Below are 20,797 nucleotides of genomic sequence, written 5' to 3' on the forward strand. Positions count from 1 at the left end.
ACGTATTCTCAAAAAAAAAAAAAATTCAGTATTATTATGTGCTAACTGCACCCTCAATGTATGTTTTATATAATCTTAGCTGATAATATATAATATGCATGATTGTAGCATAATAGTTTTTAAATTCATGCTTCTTCTCTATCTTATGTTCGAATCCAACACTAACATTGTCTTGAAAATTTTCATTGCACAAACCTATAAGATTAAGTTACCAATTTTACCCCTCTAACCCTATCGATATTGGACAAAGGGGCATGAATAATATAATTTCAAACTTTAAAGGTCTATTTGATAGAAATGCAAAAGTTATTATCCAAACAATTTTGGAAATCTTAAGGGTGGTTTGTGATATTTTTACTGGTCAAATTGTAAATTAATTTTATCTTATATATTTTTTTTAAAGAATTTTATTTGCTCAATGACCCAATCAACTGCTTGTTATCTTTTCTATATATACATATATATGTATACTACTCTTTCGAAAATGATATATTAACTAATACAATTTCAGGTGAGTTTTTAACTTTCTAACTTTGAATTGGGAGGTCTTGTATCACAACACTCCCACAAATTTGAAGGTTAGCTGAATTTTTGTTCCAACACAAGTGAAGAATCCTCTTTCCTTTCCGTGATCTTGTTCAACTATATTTATGATTATGAGGATGAAATATCACCTTCTCAAGTTTTTTTGAATTCCCTAACTCCCTAATGACAAATTTATTGAATTTTATTACCTCTCTTCATTTTTTATTTTACAGAGCGTTTCTAATATGGTGTTGGAACCTGGAAATATGAATATAACAATTGTTTTACTAAAACCCTCAGCCGTCTTCGTCCAGAGTGCTCTAAATTAATCAAATATTGCTCAAATTCTTGAGGATAACAAAACTATATATTCTTCTATCCGAAACATAAAGAGTATCCTGCATTTATTTATATTTCTAATTTACCACCAAGTTTATCCAGGGCTGCAACTGTTTCGAGCATCTTTCAGACCAAAGTTAACTCTGTTTGCTGGAATAAACCCTTTTGTTTAGATTATGCTACAAAAAAATTAATTGCGCAAAGTTTAGTACAGAGAATCCTCATTCTTCTACTGAGTTTTGGGTTTGAACACCAACCGCAATGCAGTGCACATAATCGTCCCTGCAACCAACAAAAACCCGGCCACCAATCATCACAGGTGAAGAAAAAATTTGTCCCTGTAGCTCCAGCATTGCAAATTCCTCCACCATCTCTCTAGATTCATTTTCCTTTCCTCTGGCATCTAAATTGATACAAAGGATATGTATAACTCCAGAACTGGAACATACACAAACCAACCTGCAAAATGTAGATGATCACTGAATTAAATATATATTACATCAGAATTCGGAATATGTTTTAGATGTAGTTCCTTTACCTGCCAGCCAAAGGGGAGGATTCAAATGTCAACTGCAAGTTCTCATCAACATAAGCAGATGCTGTTATTGGATCTTTAACACTAAATTCCCAAAGCAGATCTCCCTTTTCCTGAAGTAAATAACATACCAACTTAAGTTAGTTTTTTGAAGTAACATACTTGTTAATCATAATCATAATTACAATTACATACCGACCTTTGGATTACAGTTTCCAGGGAAAAAAGAAACAAAACCTCCGAACCTTTACAAACTCAGCCTTTCAACAAAATGACGAATAGCTTCTGCCCCAATAATAGATGTATAACTTGATATACTAAGACCATCTCCAACCCATTGCACCAAATTGGTGCAAGTTTCACACCAAATTGGTGCAAGCTTCACACCAAATTGGTGTGATTTTTAGTGTGAAACACTATTGCATCTCCAACCCATTGTACCAAATATTACACTGAAAGAAATATTCTTTAAAATATTCTCTTTCTGTTTCCTTTATTGTAATAACTAACAATTAATCTATTTCACTCATTATTTTTGTATATATTAATTAAAGATTGGGAATGATATTTTTACTAAATAATTATTACTTTGAAAATTATACTAATTTAATCAAATTAAGCATTTATTTAATCAAATAAACATTACATTTAATATAGAAAAACATTATTTTAGTTTGTGTCAACAACAAGATCAAGGATCTCAAAATAACTCTAGTTATTTCCAATATTTTGATTATCTTAAAAGATCCAGAACTAATCTACTGGAATATTAAATTGTTATTTTAGTTTACGTTGTATCTTCTTTTAATTTTAGTGTTTTTAAATTAGTGTTAATTTTTATTTTGAGTTATTATAGTTTAATATTTGCATTAAATAAAGTTTTGTTTTTAATTTTTTTTCATTTTTTGAATTATATCATTATTATGAATTTATTATTATAAATATTAATATAAATAATAATCAAATTAACTTAAATATAAATAACAAAAAAACAAAAAAAATTCATTGTATAAACAGTGCCACGCCAATTTGGTGTGGATGAGCAGTACTGCACCAAATTTGACGTGGCACTGTTCATCCGCACCAAATTAGTGCAGAAAATGGCGTTGCATTGGAGCACTTCTTTCACGCTATTTTGGTGTTTTTTACACCAAAATAGCGTGGGTTGGAGATGCTCTAAGAGTACACATAGAACAAAAGTGGCAACTTATGGTGCTTCTTGAAACCCAATGATAGATTTAAGAAACAAGAACTAATAGATGTAGTCTGTGATTCCTTTTGTAATAACAGTCAATTAATAGCCACACAGTGATTACGTTTGGTAAATTCCTAAACAGTAATACTAACCTCATTAATCCCTCTCACTAATCCCTCTTACTAACCCCATGTGGGAGTTTGTGACTGGCTTGGTTAGGTGGGACCTATTATTGGACAAGTGGAACCCATGTGAATTGACGAATTGTAACCTAACATGTGGCGTTAGTGAGAAGTGTTAGTAAGTGTAGTGTTACTCATTCCTAAACCCTTCTAGGAATTTAGGCATGGCAAAGACGCATAAATTGGTAACTCAAAAACCAGTATAGTAAATTACTAATTTTCCTTATTAAATATTTATTCTAATGACAAAGGAGGATTCGTGATGGAAGTGCCTTTTACTCAATGGAGGACCTAGTGTAAATAAATATTTGGCAAGAGCCTGGCAAAGCACAACGGAATATGAGGGATCCATAACCATGTTTAGATTCAAAGTCATGCGACTAAACTATGTTTATAGACTACCTGAGTCATAGTAGCTAAAAGTTGACCAGCTATACCAATGACTGAAATGGCTTATGTAGTTGCAATTTCGATCATAAATACTGTTGAAAAATAATAACGATGATGATGACCACTAAAAGCCTTTGGATTAATCCTTGTAAGTTTTTCAGATGTCTACTAATTGGAAACAATAAATTGGATTTTGTCATATTACAAGTACTTATCAAAAATAAGATAATCCAAATTCCTGTCTGAAGCAACGAGATATTATCAAAACTATTTCCTTGATTGAATTTAATCCAAATTCAGAGGAACAGATGCATGCCATGAGAACAGGTATACAACAAATAAAAGACTTGACAAAAGTATGAAGGATATTGAACATAATTAGACCATATTCCCATAAAACAAGTGGCCTAGAAGCAGAAATCAAACTCTTCTCCATGGTTCAAGAATCAATTGGAATTCTTAGAATACATAAGTAGGTCAATATAAGAAAAGTGAAATTATCAATTGTTATGCCACACAAAATAATCAAAGATGACAAAAGATGAAAGCATAAAACTACATACCGATTCAAAAGAGTATATACTTCCATTTCTGCAACATACCAGCACCTGAAGATATAGTAAGGAAGCAGACATTATTTCTAAAAAGCAAAATTCTAGTAATCCATGTTTCGTGAGTTAGGTATCACATGACATAAATATCTTGAGAAAAGATTCATAGAATATCATGGCACAATAGATTGTCATGATACTTGAGTCATTAAGAAGTTTTATTGAGTTGGAAAAAAAGGGTGTTAAGTCATCTTCTCAACAATTCCGCATTAAATCACAATTCCACATTAGTCATTCAGATTCAATGCTTTCAAAATGCATGTCTCCCATAAATGCATCATCAGCTTTAATGACAGAAATAATAATTGATACTCTCAGATCACATTTCCATTTCAAATGCCGACACAAGTTAATAGTTCATGGTAAAAATGAACATCTCCTATAAATGCATCATCAGCGTTAATGACAGAAATAATAATGGATACTTTCAGGGAATGATCATTAATCACATTCCCATTGCACATGTTAACACAAGTTAACAGTTCGATGGTAGAAAAGGTATTTTTCATTGAAGAACTTTAGGCTTTGTTACATAAGGTAAAATAATGAAGTGAAAAAGATACATCAACCTGATAAATAATAATAATTCCTATATTACACCTAAAGAAAATGCTTTACCTGAGAAGGAAGGGCAAAACTTGAGCAAGCCCCACCAAAAATCGGACCACCAGTCCTATACTGAAAGAGCAAAAACATTTATTTGAAGAAGTATCATAAATTTTAAAGAAAAACAAAGGAAAAGGATACGTATCTATAAATCCAATTTAACAAGGAAGCTTTGAAATACTTTTTATAGAGCAAAAAAGACTGGCACAAAAAAGGTGATTATATTCAAAGTGTTTTTCTTCATTTGCAAAGTTTGACGGAAATAGTACTTGGAAATTGAATTAATTTATGTCAAACATGAACTTGAGAATAAAAAGTTAGACATGAGGAGGAGCATATTTACAAATTGACATAGTTAACCTCTCTAGTATCAAATCCTTAGTAGTTAGCATCTCTCCAAATTAAAGTCAAATATAAAAAATAAATAAATAAATAAAGTATTCACTACAAACTTTCAAAATAACAAAAATAGACTGCAAACACATAAAAAGGTGGGGAACAAGAAATGAAGGGAGGGAGGGCAGAGGAATTTATTGTCATTGGCACTGCATGAAGCGTACAAAAAAATATCATCCATCAATTGAACAGAAAAATACTACACATCTAAACCAGTCAACATAATTCAAATTTTCAAAATGATTATTTAGCCCACCCAGAAGAGTGAGAAAGTACAAAGTATAATACTCCATCAATAACTTGTGATAAATTAGACTCATGTGCAAAATAATTTAATATTCTCATGGTAAGAGAGTAGGAAAATTATTGGCATAGAGATTGATCTTGAATTAGCTCTCATCATGATGACAAAAGAGAAAATACAATTTTTGTGGAGCAAAGTCACACAAACAAGAGACTATCAGTAAAAGGATGCATACCCTCCACATAACGGATCCAGTTGAATCAATTGCAACAATATGCCCATCCACCAAGCAACAAATAACTGCCACCAAAGCACATACATGATATCAAAAAAATTCTTTATTTTTTTATCAGAAAAAACAGATTTCACTAATAATGCAATGCTGATTTACGAAATGATTCTTCACACAGATACTGAAACAGTGACAAGGAGAGATACTCAAATGCAAACAAATACCGTATCTATTTGGAGAGGTGATAGTAAGAGAAGCAAATATTGGCACTTCTAGCTCATGCAGCCACAAAGTATGAAATGGTGAAGCCTACATTTGTCAGAAATAGCCCAAGTTAACATACAACCTTGACAAGCCTTTCGCATTATCGAATCCTTGAACAAGGAATTTTGGTGCATGAACTGTTAAATAATATTATCCAATTTTATACTCGTAAAACAATCAACATAAAATATAAATGATTACGTCACATGTGAAAGCAAAACAGTGCTACACAAAGCTTACATAAAATTTCCAAGAATGAATATACTAAAATTCATGCATTGCTAACTCAAAAACCAGTATAGTAAATTACTAATTTTCCTTATTAAATATTTATTCTAATGACAAAGGAGGATTCTTTAAGTGATGGAAGTGCCTTTTTACTCAATGGAGGACCTAGTGTAAATAAATATTTGGCAAGAGCCTGGCAAAGCACAACGGAATCTGAGGGATCCATAACTATGTTTAGATTCAAAGTCATGCGACTAAACTATGTTTATAGACTACCTGAGTCATAGTAGCTAAAAGTTGACCAGCTATGCCAATGACTGAAATGACTTATGTAGTTGCAATTTCGATCATAAATACTGTTGAAAAATAATAACGATGATGATGACCACTAAAAGCCTTTGGATTAATCCTTGTAAGTTTTTCAAATGTCTACTAATTGGAAACAATAAATTGGATTTTGTCATATTACAAGTACTTATCAAAAATAAGATAATCCAAATTCCTGTCTAAAGCAACGAGATATTATCAAAACTATTTCCTTGATAGAATTTAATCCAAATTCAGAGGAACAGATGCATGCCATGAGAACAGGTATACAACAAATAAAAGACTTGACAAAAGTATGAAGGATATTGAACATAATTAGACCATATTCCCATAAAACAAGTGGCCTAGAAGCAGAAATCAAACTCTTCTCCATGGTTCAAGAATCAATTGGAATTCTTAGAATACATAAGTAGGTCAATATAAGAAAAGTGAAATTATCAATTGTTATGCCACACAAAATAATCAAAGATGACAAAAGATGAAAGCATAAAACTACATACCGATTCAAAAGAGTATATACTTCCATTTCTGCAACATACCAGCACCTGAAGATATAGTAAGGAAGCAGACATTATTTCTAAAAAGCAAAATTCTAGTAATCCATGTTTCGTGAGTTAGGTATCACATGACATAAATATCTTGAGAAAAAATTCATAGAATATCATGGCACGATAGATTGTCATGATACTTGAGTCATTAAGAAGTTTTATTGCGTTGGAAAAAAAGGGTGTTAAGTCATCTTCTCAACAATTCCGCATTAGATCACAATTCCACAGTAGTCATTCAAATTCAATGCTTTCAAAATGCATGTCTCCCATAAATGCATCATCAGCTTTAATGACAGAAATAATAATTGATACTCTCAGATCACATTTCCATTTCAAATGCCGACACAAGTTAATAGTTCATGGTAAAAATGAACATCTCCTATAAATGCATCATCAGCGTTAATGACAGAAATAATAATGGATACTTTCAGGGAATGATCATTAATCACATTCCCATTGCACATGTTAACACAAGTTAACAGTTCGATGGTAGAAAAGGTATTTTTCATTGAAGAACTTTAGGCTTTGTTACATAAGGTAAAATAATGAAGTGAAAAAGATACATCAACCTGATAAATAATAATAATTCCTATATTACACCTAAAGAAAATGCTTTACCTGAGAAGGAAGGGCAAAACTTGAGCAAGCCCCACCAAAAATCGGACCACCAGTCCTATACTGAAAGAGCAAAAACATTTATTTGAAGAAGTATCATAAATTTTAAAGAAAAACAAAGGAAAAGGAAACGTATCTATAAATCCAATTTAACAAGGAAGCTTTGAAATACTTTTTATAGAGCAAAAAAGACTGGCACAAAAAAGGTGATTATATTCAAAGTGTTTTTCTTCATTTGCAAAGTTTGACGGAAATAGTACTTGGAAATTGAATTAATTTATGTCAAACATGAACTTGAGAATAAAAAGTTAGACATGAGGAGGAGCATATTTACAAATTGACATAGTTAACCTCTCTAGTATCAAATCCTTAGTACTTAGCATCTCTCCAAATTAAAGTCAAATATAAAAAATAAAAAAATAAATAAAGTATTCACTACAAACTTTCAAAATAACAAAAATAGACTGCAAACACATAAAAAGGTGGGGAACAAGAAATGAAGGGAGGGAGGGCGGAGGAATTTATTGTCATTGGCACTGCATGAAGCGTACAAAAAAATATCATCCGTCAATTGAACAGAAAAATACTACACATCTAAACCAGTCAACATAATTCAAATTTTCAAAATGATTATTTAGCCCACCCAGAAGAGTGAGAAAGTACAAAGTATAATACTCCATCAATAACTTGTGATAAATTAGACTCATGTGCAAAATAATTTAATATTCTCATGGTAAGAGAGTAGGAAAATTATTGGCACAGAGATTGATCTTGAATTAGCTCTAATCATGACGACGAAAGAGAAAATACAATTTTTGTGAAGCAAAGTCACACAAACAAGAGACTATCAGTAAAAGGATGCATACCCTCCACATAACGGATCCAGTTGAATCAATTGCAACAATATGCCCATCCACCAAGCAACAAATAACTGCCACCAAAGCACATACACGATATCAAAAAAATTCTTTATTTTTTTATCAGAAAAAACAGATTTCACTAATAATGCAATGCTGATTTACGAAATGATTCTTCACACAGATACTGAAACAGTGACAAGGAGAGATACTCAAATGCAAACAAATACCGTATCTATTTGGAGAGGTGATAGTAAGAGAAGCAAATATTGGCACTTCTAGCTCATGCAGCCACAAAGTATGAAATGGTGAAGCCTACATTTGTCAGAAATAGCCCAAGTTAACATACAACCTTGACAAGCCTTTCGCATTATCGAATCCTTGAACAAGGAATTTTGGTGCATGAACTGTTAAATAATATTATCCAATTTTATACTCGTAAAACAATCAACATAAAATATAAATGATTACGTCACATGTGAAAGCAAAACAGTGCTACACAAAGCTTACATAAAATTTCCAAGAATGAATATACTAAAATTCATGCATTGCTTGCATACAAAAAACTTTTGGTATACAACCATCATATTGCATTACACTGAAATCATACATCAGCAAATCTTCGTGATATCACATTAATTCTGGTTTCAGCTATCCCCATATGATACATTCAATTGAGTGCACAGATTGGCAAGTAGGAAAGCAGACCACAAGGCAAATAATAGGGATTCTCATGCTACAAGCAAAAAAAAAAAAAAAAAAAGTTTATGAATACATTCTCTCTCACATTAACTCCTGAACACGCTGGTCTGTTTCTTTTATGTTCCTTCTGTCTTATTCAAGGTTGAATTATCTTGTTCACTTTGTAATTCCACAAAAATTTAATATGTTCTAATTTGTTTCAGTTTTTCTATCGAGTTGGTGAGGCAACGGAAACGTTAATTGTGATGGCAGCAATAGGGCTGAAGGTATTGTGTAAAAGAATCAAGGAAAATTGATTTATTTGAAAAAAAATGAGGTCAACATAGTTTTGACAAGTTTACTCTCCATTCACATTTGACCACACATTTAACTTTCGTTCAATTTTGCTCTATCTTCAACCTCTGAAACTCATTCTGTCTTCAAAATATCCTCTTGTTCCCTAACTCTTCACTCTACTATTTTCACACTATTCTCAGCAAGCTGCATAGCATAAAACTAGTTGAAATTGTCAAATATATGTCCAATCTATACGAGTTTGTTTGATATAGATCTAAACATTTTGTTTTGCGAGACAAAAGATACAAGAAATTGTATTTAAAGTGTTTGGAAATGGGGCTGAATTGTTTTCAAAAAAAGTTTTGGATATGATCCTACAAACTAGTCTAAAATCAAATAACAAAAATAGAAAAAATTGTATTCTTATAGCTTTTAACTCTTCTTAGGATGCTCTTAACTTTGAAAGCAGTTTAACTCTATAAATATTATATCAACCGTTTTTTTTAAAACTAGAAATACTTAGATATAACTCCAAATTTTGAATTATATATTGATTTTGAACATTATTTTTGCATCATAAACCAAATGGACACTAAGCACTACATCTCTTAGAAGGCTTTTCCTTTATTTTCAATATCAATTATGTAAGTTCATATGTTTTGCATGAGTTTAAAACATAAATAGATGTTATTTAGACTAACATAGTGTTTAGGTTGACTTACATGATCCTTTTTTAAAAAAGAAAATGAGTTTGAATGATAGAATTATGAAACTTAGATGAAATGCCCATTTTCTGAAAAATGATGAATCAGATTAAGCACTGGTATTTGGAAACTTGAGCCCTCGAGTGTCATACGTTGACTCAAGTTAGGTGTATATGATTTAATGAGATATATTAAATACTATTTGACATTATGTTGGGTAACAATAACTAATAATAAATGTTAGGGGCCTTATTGATAGTTAACAAATTTATATGTAAATCAGCATCCTTTAGTTAGTGTAACACTCAACAGAATTTTATCAAGAGCTATTAATAGGACTGCTAATATCAATTGTTAACCTACAAATATAAATAAGTCCCTCTTGTTTCTCATTGATATCACATATTTATACCCAATTCAAGCAAGGGTATGAAAAAAACTCGAGCCCTCAAGTGTAATTCATTGATTCAAGTTGGGTATCTATGATATTAATGAGAAATATTAAATACTTATGAGACATTATGTAGGGTTAAAATTAAACTAATAATAAATGTTAGGAATTTTATTGTTATTTAACAAATTCATATGTAAATTGGCATCTTTTAGTTGATGTAAATAAGTCCCTCTTATTTCTCATTAATATCACATATATACACCCAACTCAAGCAAGAGTATGAAAAACTCACCCACTTGAGTTTCCTCATATTTGTATTCAATTTTATACTTCATTTTCCAGAAAACAGGCATTTCAACTCAATTTTATTGGAGTCCAATTTCTTGAAACAATCCAAATTTCTTGAAGACAATCTATCTTCTAGAAACTAAAGACAATTAATTAAAATTCTCTTTTACCTTCACTGATATTGCAGTCACACGACCACTGGTAGATGAAACATAAAGTGTCTCATGGACCTGCGTAAAATATAAATAACATACTAAATTAAGTTATCAGCCTGAAATGTTCCATTTACTGAATCTTTTTTTTTTTTTTTGAACTGCAATAGAAGCATGAATAATATTCAGGTAAAAAAATCAAATAATAACAAATATTTGAATGGTCATATCATCTAAAACTCAATGTTGGTCCCAAAAAGGGAAAACAAGGTATAAGTAAATAATTTGATCCACAAGAGGGAAAGTTCAGCAAAATGCAAAAACCAGGTAAATGGAACATAATCATTTCAACTTTTATGATTCAGATCCAATAGCCAGGTAATAATTCTTTTCAGAAGAAGGAAATAGTTGATTAAAAGAAAGCTGATTCTGATGATACATAATGATTTTACATTTCTTCATGAAAAAGGGCAGAAATAAATACTAGTGATACAGGCAATTCAAAGCAAAATGCTCAGATGAATCAAGCATGTTTTTCCTATTGTTTGAAGCAAAAGAATAAAATAAAATAATTGGTCAGCTCAACCAATAACTGAATGAAAAGTTATACCTCATCAATTGCGGGAGACCCAAATATACTCCCACCGCATTGAAGCTTATAAACACAGCAATGGTTTCTATAGTGTAAAGCATATAGGTTACGGTCATGTGATCCACACCTGTGTTGACCAAAAAGGTTAAGTCAAGTTAGTAAGCTTCTGTGCTTCCGGCTACGAGTTATACCTGCACATGATTAGGCATGCTGCAAATCCTACCAGGGGATAAACTAATACAATGTCAACACTGATGACCCTGCTATTCCAATGCACACAGAAAAGTAAAGAATCTCATATAGTTTATAAGTGAAGATGGCTTGAAATAATACCAAAAGGAAGCTGAATAAATAGCTGAAAGAAGAGTCTCAGAAAAAAAAAAAAAAAATTAGGAAAATATAATGTGGGATAAATAGAAAATCAAAGAGCGTTATATTAAATATTCTAGTATGCCTTATATCTTCTTTCAGTTATGCAAGGTATTACCATGCAAGCCAGAAGCATTCCTATAAGGCTTAATGTTTATAGAGTGAGGATCAGAAGTGAGTATGGAGAAGTATCAAAACTTGCTGGCAAGATTATCTATCCCTACGCAATAACCTACACTGGATAGAAAGAGTACTCAACTTTGTCCATCAACCTCATCTTACCATTGCAAGACTGTTTTTTGTATCTTCATAAAAGAATTCTACCACAGAAACAGAAATTTCAATTGTGGAAACATAGATTTGAATTTTGATGATAGGAATTCCACCTTAAACTAGGGTGCCTCTGTTGGTTATGATAAAATAAACCAGAAAGTAAGACACTTTATTGCTAGACCAGAGTAGGTGCCCTATTTAGGCCATGAATCATGTAGTGGTGAGATCTTTTCTCAAACATCATGATTAATTCTTAAATGAAATAGAAGAGAGCTTTATTCCTGCAAGAATTTACACAATTGAATTTTAAAATTCAACTGGTTAAAGCCACAACTGAAAATTTGACAGCTTTAATCTCAACCAAAGGTAAACAAACAGGAATCAGATATGAGCATAACTAGTTCACTGTTCCGAGTCCAAAATAAGATAATTAAAAGCAGTAGAAAGATTACCAGATCAATTGTCTTGGTAAATCAACAACCGGCTGACACTTCACCTTCAAATGTTGAAAAAGTAATCAATATTAACAGTAGCAGCAATTCAAGTGATTAACATTTTGTAACGTTAATTCAATAAAGCAATAAATTGCTAGAGAGTTGAAGAAAGTAGAAAAATATTGCAGTTTCAAACATGTTTTTGAATCACAGAAACTGTCATTTTAATTTGAGTAGTTCTTAGCCCACCACAAATTTAATACACATGCTGCAGGTTGCTACAATCTGCAGATTTCATAAGACAGCATATGACTTGAATATGGTCTGCTTATTGTTTCATGCAAAGCCACATATCAAATAACTAAAAAGTACAAAATTTACAAAAAGGAGTTTGTAATAGATAGTTCTAACTTAATGCCAGCTTATATTACAAAACCAACCTGTTTTATCCAGTACTACTGCTACATATCCCAAGTTTGTATCCCAATATTCGCACCCAAGTGATGTGGCATTAATTCAGAGTAACACTTGATATACCACATAATCTACACATGGAACATCACTTGAAATGAAAAAGTTGGGATACAAACTTAGAATGTATAGTATTATTGTGATTTTTTTTTTTTTTTTTTTTTTTGTGCACTAATTGGTGTTGAAGCAAAGAAGACATTAGTTCATGGTATTAATCATGCTAGCCACCATATGGGCCTCACTTAGCTATCTGTAAGCTTGATAGACAAACCAACCCAAAATCTTAAATTCTAGACGCACTGCCCAAAAAGTATATGAAGTAATATCAAATTCATAATCTTAATCAATGTGGGTCAGGATACAGCCCTTCATACATGTAAGACTAACAACAGTATAGGCCTAACATCTGAGTCTGAGAATATCTATTACTATTATTTTATTTTATGATTTTGCTGGGACTGAATCTAAGGATATTAAAAAGATGGATCGACAAAACAAACCTAACATAAAAAATAAATAACCCAAAGAAAATTTTTAGTTCAATTTTTATCGTGAGAAACTTCAGATCTACTGTTTTTATGGGTGAACTGACTCAGTTCAGTTCAATTTATGCTTCAGCAATTATTGAACCATTCAAACCAAGCTGAATAGCTTTATTTAAAAAATAAAAAATAAAAAAAATGAGAGAACTAGAAGGACATAGCATCACTTTGTAGCTTTGTATTATCATAGTATTACCCGCATATTTTTTTTTTTATGACCGGGAGTGTCTGAGTCAGTTTATGTGAACCTCAACTAATTCTCGGGATCCTGGAACTACCGGCCGGATAAGAGCTACAATGGCTACCTCTATTAGCAACCGAGGAGGAACTTGAACTCAAGACCTCTTGAGTAATACACCCAAGAATCCCTATCGAACCACTCGACCACCCAGAGGTAGTTTATTACCCACATATTGTCAAAGGTATAAAGGAGGATTATTACTTGGTCTCAGTTGTCATATATACTGTCATATAAAGAGCACACGTTCTAAAACTAATTAAAAAAGACCACTTAACTGACCTAGTCTGTCAAAGTTTAGAATGTTCGAGGTTATTTTTGTGACTTCACTTACAATTGATGAAGTCAAATAATTGAATTTGTAAGACCAATGACACAACAACAGATAGGATAGAAAAATAAAATTACTTTAGCATGAGTAACAAATGAAAAACAGACATGGAGGGAGGACGAAAAACCTAAAGTTTAAAGATAATCCTTCGAAGTGCAAAGGAAATGAACCTCATCGACATTAGGTGATCTGGTTCAGTTACAACACTTTTTGATATTAAAATGGTTCCAAGTTATAACATTCTTTGATGTAAAAATGTTTCCAAGTTATAGAATCTCTTCAATACTGAAAAGCCAAACCAAACCGAAGTTAGGCGGTTTGGTGCAGTTCAGTTTTGAAGGCCAAATTTGTTATCAGTTCTTCCCGAAAACCGAACCAGTTTCATCCACCCTGACTAATATTTGATCTACAAAGGGTTTGTTAACACACTCATCAGCCATAGCTTGGCTAACCCAATATCAACAGTAAAACAAACATGCAACAGTCTTGTTAATATACTCAAAATTACCATGGGACTGGAATACCAAGGCCTTTTGCCACAATCTCTCAAATTGCCTCAGGTGGGCACGGATGCACCATAGAGAGAGAGAGAGAGAGAGAGAAAGAGCCAGGAATTTTAAACAACTATGAACTAGGTAGATGTACATATACAAAGAGTACCATAGTTCCCTCATCATAGAGCTAAATGTGTTCCAATGATTGAAGCATACAAGGGTTTTAGACCTGTAAATTCAAAAACATAGTCACATAAAGAAGTTTGGAGAAATATTACAAGCTCAGATCTTTGGAAGAATTAGACGGTCAAAAGAAAGTTGAAAAAGATTCTACAGAGCATTGAGTATCAGATAAACGAATCCCTATACTGATAATTCAACAAAACGTATCCATAAACAGGTCAAATTATTCATTGTTCAACAAGTCCCATTATCAGTTAAAGTTTCTGGAAGCTAGTATTTGATCACGAAAGCAGAAGCTATTTTTACCCAATTTCCATAATTGGTATGCTCTAATATATGATGAAATTATCCCTGTCATATCCTACACTTTGTACGAAAAGAAAGAAAAGCATTTCTTTTCTAAAAACCAAAAAAAAAAAAAAAACAAAAAAACAAAAGAGAACGAACAAGCAGCTCTATAACTGTCCTGTATTACCATCTGAAAAAACTGTAAAGATTTCCCAAAAACACCACAAAGATACAAAGCAACTCACATTTGAAAGAAAAAATAAAATAATCCCATATGAATGCACATTGACCTCTTAAATAAGAAATTAAAGCAATATGAAATAACTTTTGCATATCATACCTCACCACAAGTTTGGAAAGTCCAACATATATGGCCGTTTGATAAATCCATAAAATATATTTTTCCTTTGTAGCATCCAACAACAACCTAGTACCACCACATATGAAAAATATTAACAGCCCTTGTAATGCCTGGCAAAAAATGGGAACAACATGACAAAGCACACACAATAATTTGAACAACCTGAGAAAAGTCACCAACAATTGCTGCCGGACATTCAACTCGACCTTCTAGTTTGATTTCCCATTGGACAGAACCACTAATCCAGATATGTGATAATACAATACTCAAGTTAGAAGATGAAGATCATGCTCAAATGCTTGAAACATACCATGCCTGATGCCTTGTTAGAAATAAATTAGTTTCCTTAACTGAAACATGAATGAAAATCTCTTGCCCACCTTAATCTAAATGAATATTAATCCTTCCCTTTTTTCATGATGAAAACTTTGATAACCAGTATCAATGTAAAACTTGCAAGCTTGTATAAATGTCAGACAAGCAACCTCAGGCATATTATACATAACCAATTATGTTTACGGCAATCTACAAAAAGTATATACACAGGATACTGTGGATGTCATATCAAACACAAATCTAAGCTTGGCCCTCTACTTATGAAAGCATACAAAATAAACACAGAAGAAAATTTATATCTTAAAAGATTTCAAGAATAAAGTAGAAACAACAAACTGACACTTTGTATGACCATTTGACACATTATCCTGTATAGATATGGTATAGGTTGAACCAAATTCTCGACAAAGTCCATATGGCGAAAAATTCTGAAGCAGAAAGCAATTTCAAGTGTCTATGATAGAGGTGATAATAAGTGGAAATTGCGAACCAATGAAACACTTACATTGGGACATCATGGGTTGATCATATTCAATTTTGAGTACATAGATGTTAACATAATTTTGCTATCAACCTTTTCCCATAACTTGTTAGATTAAAAATAATTAACAGTCTAGGGTTTTTATTTCAAGTATTTAAACAACTGGTTTGAGTTTTGTCAAATATTCGACCCAGTTACAAGTGTTTATATGTAAAAATATTAGCTTTCATAATTTTTGTAACAGAATTAATACATATGTTTAGATGTTATCCAGTAAAAACAAACATATCATTCAAATTTATACATTAAAAGATATTCTAACTACAGTCAAATCCTAAACTATTCATTTCAGACAAAAGAATATACACTACCTTAGATTTTTAAGTTTACATCAACCATATACATCAATAATTATAAGAAACGGAGAGAGCGAATCCAGAATAACTATCATTGACAGAGCAATCAAATCATGATTCAACCACCACAACTACGCATGACAGAGAAATGAAGAATTATATCTATTATAATAGTAATTATAGCAATAAAAATGCATCTTTTAGAAGTATATAAACTACATAATTTGATTTGCAAAGGCTACAGAATGGCGCTTACCTTTTAGCATTAATACAAAGAAATTTGTGTGAGTGGGACCCAACAAAGAGATAAATATCTGAATCTTTAAGGACAACAACTGGAGATGCATCAACACAAGACTCCAAGTGAACTTTCCACAATTCTTGCATATAAACTTTTCTCTCTCTTGGAACTTCAACTGAACAGGTTACTTGACAAGTATGATTACCCCTATACTTCTCGTCATACATAACCTTGTTGCAACGACTGAATGAACATGGCACGGGTGGTGATGGCGCATTCCATGAAAACCCATCCTTTTGACCAGTAAACTTTGGAGTGACATCTTTATTTGAATCCACTTTCAAATGTTTTAAGGGTATAACTTTTACATCTTCATTATATGAAGCCGTCAACAACCCTCGTGTAAGTATATCATCATTTGAGTAATAAAATGAATGAAATGCATTCCCCACATCAGCTTCTTGATCCACCTTGCAATTAGCATCTGCTCTAACATCTACATTAAATGACCCCCTTTTCTCAAGAAGAGCAATATGAAGCTTGGATGGAGTTGGAAAGGTGTAAACCATCCTCATATTTATCCCTAAACTATGAGCAACATGTGCTGCAGCAACGGAATCACCACCCACAATAAAAAAATTATCACTGTTGGAAACCTCTTCGATCATCAAAGCATCAGCAAAGGCCTTTCAGAAAAAATTCTAAATGAGTTAGTTTCACTTCTGTGACGATACAACGCAGATAACATGGGTTTGATCATAAATAAAGGTGGGGGAAGGGAAAAAAAAAATTAGCACTATAGACAGCAAACCTTTTTGATAACTTTCAAAAGGTCATCAGTCTTGGTCTCACTGATGATATCATGAGCAGACCCAGTGACATTTATACTCGCTAACGATGCATAATCAACTTTTCCATTAGAAGACATAGGCAATGACTCCATAATGACGAAGCGGCTAGGAATCATTGCTAAAGGAAGTCTGTTGATCATCCAACTTTTTATAGATTCTATACATATTTCCCCAGATTTATCCTTCTCTTGTAACAATATAAATGCTTGAAGGAGTGCAGGCTCCCCCTGAACATTGTGAGATATCACAGCAGCATCAACTACGTCTGGATGTTCCCTTAGTGTATATTCAATCTCCTCTAAAGCCATACGTTGCCCATTAACCTTTACAGTACGATCTTTTCTACCCAAGAAAACCAGGTCACCACTTTGAAGTCTTTTAGCAAAATCACCAGTTCTGAAGTACAGTGGGCTTCCATAGTTGACAGAATAGTTACAAATCGATTTCTTATGTAGCTTGACAAACTCTGAAGACATAGAAGTTGATTCAGACAAGTATCCGCTAGAAACGCAGAGACCACCAACATATATTTCTCCCTGATTAGGTGTATCAGTATCACTTTCAACAAGCACTACGTTGCAATTTGAAATAGGGATACCAATTGGTACACTTGTAAGTGTCTCTGTCTCCAAAATCGTTGGCAAATTCTTGCAATCAAAATATGTGCAGTCTCCAGATACCTAAATAAAGCTAAATCATGTTAACTAAACAATAAAAGCTAAATTACAATATGTGCAACCACAGAAGCACATGGTTGCAACATCTTTCTCAAGACCTTAGTTGAAACAACCAGTATTCGCATTAAGAACTCATATGAAACAAACAAAATAAAAGAAAAAGAAGAAAGCAACAAATAAGAAGAATTGCACTATATTTGATACAAGAAGAATTATGGTATCCATACAAGGACTGAATGCACAATCATATAATAAATGATAAATGAATAAGATAGATGTGATTATGATTCAAGAATACTGAAATCGTTATTAGACTTTCAGATCAAAAAACATTTACTCAATAAGTTTTCTTGGAACTCTAAAATCAGATTACCAATAACTAACCTCTGTACTCCCATATAAATTCAGGATAGAGAGATTCGGAAGTAACTTGGAAAGCATATTCCACAAGGATAAAGGTAGAACTTCACCACTGAGCACTAACAATTTTAATGAATGTAGAATCAAGTTATGTTGAATTTGCAAAGAAGGAAGTATTGCCCTTAGCAGTGACGGAACAGTGGTAAGCCTACAAATAGAATAAGCCTACAAAAGTAGACTCAATAATAAACATTAGCAATAGAATCAAAACATCAATAGAAGAATCTGTCACTAGAAAGTAATATAGGAGCAATTGCATTCTTGCATACAAAAGCAAACAACAAAAGATTAACACTCATATGGATAAACTATTATCACAGTCAAGTTACTACATGCAAACTTATCTTTTCATACAATAAATATCTTATTTCGAAATTTTAAGACTTCCACCTTCACACAAAATTTCTAATTTGAGGTGCATGTACAATCTAGCTACAATAGTTGTTGTATTTATGCTAAAAGATGGCATCCCAACTTTGAATACATAACACTACCATAAATAACATAGGACAAAGAACAAAAGTGCATTAAGTGTACCTGTAAATAATGGATGATAGAAAACAAATTCGTTTTGAGCTCCATAGTGGGAGGTATAACAAGAGAACAAGCGGTAAGAATAGCACTAAGAAATTCTTGTAAGTGATCAACAAAGCTAATTGACGTCTTGAACAATAAAACTTCCTCTCCATTCAGGGGATACAAATCTTGCATCCATAAAAACCTGTTTAAAAGACCTTAAAAACACAAATAAAAGAGATAGCATCATCAAATAACGGAAGAAAAATAAAATTTGAGTGGTGCTGCATGTACAAACTTAGTATACAAACTGATGCAGCATACCTCATTGATGGCTACATCATTCATCAATGTTTCTTGAGTTTTTACATGCATTCATTTATTCACTTTACAACTTATCAGTTTGTATAGATTAGTTTGTACAAAGAGTTTGTATACGTAGTATTATTCATAAAATTATCAATAACTCTAACCGTTTACCTTGCTCAGTGCCACATACGCCTTTAGGCGTTCCCGTGGAACCTGAGGTGTACATCAAATAACAGAACAATCTCTGCCTCTGGCTTTGACAATGCCAAACATAATTTAATTCCGATGGCCCAATTGTCTCTGAAACACTCTGTTCCATGGAAAAACACAACACAGGACAAATCCCACATTTTACAAGCCAATGTGATTCATGAAGCAGCTCACCAAACGAAGACCCACATGCAATAACAAGACGAACATTGGAAGAGGAAATAATTGACATTATTCTATGTCGTGGCCATGAATGATCCAGAGGCAAAAAAGCCTCCCCAATTCTCAAAATCGAAAGAACAGAAATTATGTACTCCACCGATGGTGTCATATATAACCCAATAATTTTTGGCGTATACAGCATATCATTCTTCATCAACTCAGCCTCTAAATTATTACCTGCAAATTTAGCCAAGATAATCAATTAGAATCAAAAAGAAAAAATAACAGTCGCAAAGCAATGTGATAATTTAAGAAAATAACCATCAAGAATGCGACGAAGGCGAGAGCTCAAGGAATCAATCGACGCCAACAACTGACCAAAAGTGAAAAAAGGGTCTCCTTCGTAAGGATGATGTTTGGTTTTTATCAATTTTTTCCCGGAAGAAGATGCGTGAATCACAGCAATTTTATTGGGGTTTTCTTTTGCTGCTCTCAGAAACTCGTGTGATACGCAGCAGTGGGGCTGATTATCGGTCATTTCAACTCAGTTTTTATCATGAAAACCGTAATAAGAAACTGCTATTTAACAACAAACTCGAATGTAATGGGCAATGCTAGCAATATGTTTCTTACCAAATCAGTTACTAGCCGATTAAAATCTTGTGAGAAATTAGGAGAAATTATCGTGTCCTCTCATAATAGAAATCTTGATTAAGATGAAAATATCTATCCAAGAATAAGATCAACTTAATTATATGATATAAAAATCATATCCCTCACATAATAGAAATTTTGGGATATTAAAATTTATATTAAAGAATTTAGTTATCCCATAATGAGAGACTTGGATTTGATTATTTTAATTGGCGAGATTTAGGTTTAACCTTAGTTAACTTTTTAACATGCCATGTTTAACTAACATTGCATACATGTCACATATATACATAAATTAAAGCATGTGGGTTAACCATTAGGCTTTTCGAAAACACATCTTAAAGGTAAATTATTTACCCTAATCCTATATCTTCGATCGGATTGTCATCCGGATGCTC

At 32.4% G+C, this 20,797-nt stretch overlaps 1 protein-coding gene across 3 annotated transcripts; it reads right to left on the reverse strand.

Moving 5' to 3' along the window:
* Positions 1–895: 895 nt before the first annotated feature.
* On the reverse strand, positions 896–20,454 carry LOC116117682 (putative acyl-activating enzyme 19). 3 transcript variants are annotated; one of them, XM_031403701.1, is made up of 18 exons: positions 20,379–20,454; positions 19,545–19,982; positions 19,086–19,282; positions 18,513–18,713; positions 17,412–18,131; positions 16,616–17,286; positions 15,349–15,424; positions 15,166–15,252; positions 12,297–12,340; positions 11,221–11,329; positions 10,629–10,688; positions 8,325–8,409; positions 8,104–8,168; positions 7,241–7,300; positions 6,575–6,619; positions 1,403–1,512; positions 1,122–1,323; positions 896–1,043 (listed from the first exon to the last, which is right to left on the reverse strand). In XM_031403701.1, exons 2-18 carry the CDS (start codon positions 19,957–19,959, stop codon positions 1,002–1,004), a joined length of 3,189 nt encoding a protein of 1,062 aa, XP_031259561.1. In that variant the 5' UTR covers positions 19,960–19,982; positions 20,379–20,454; the 3' UTR covers positions 896–1,001. The 3 variants fall into 3 exon arrangements, with proteins under 3 accessions (XP_031259561.1, XP_031259560.1, XP_031259559.1); XM_031403700.1 differs by lacking the exons at positions 6,575–6,619; positions 20,379–20,454 and adding exons at positions 3,730–3,774; positions 20,067–20,342; XM_031403699.1 differs by lacking the exon at positions 20,379–20,454 and adding an exon at positions 20,067–20,342.
* Between the last annotated feature and the right edge of the window lie 343 nt (positions 20,455–20,797).

This window comes from Pistacia vera, unplaced genomic scaffold (genome assembly GCF_008641045.1).
Source record: "Pistacia vera cultivar Batoury unplaced genomic scaffold, PisVer_v2 Contig820, whole genome shotgun sequence".
In the NCBI taxonomy this organism is placed as follows: Eukaryota; Viridiplantae; Streptophyta; class Magnoliopsida; order Sapindales; family Anacardiaceae; genus Pistacia; species Pistacia vera.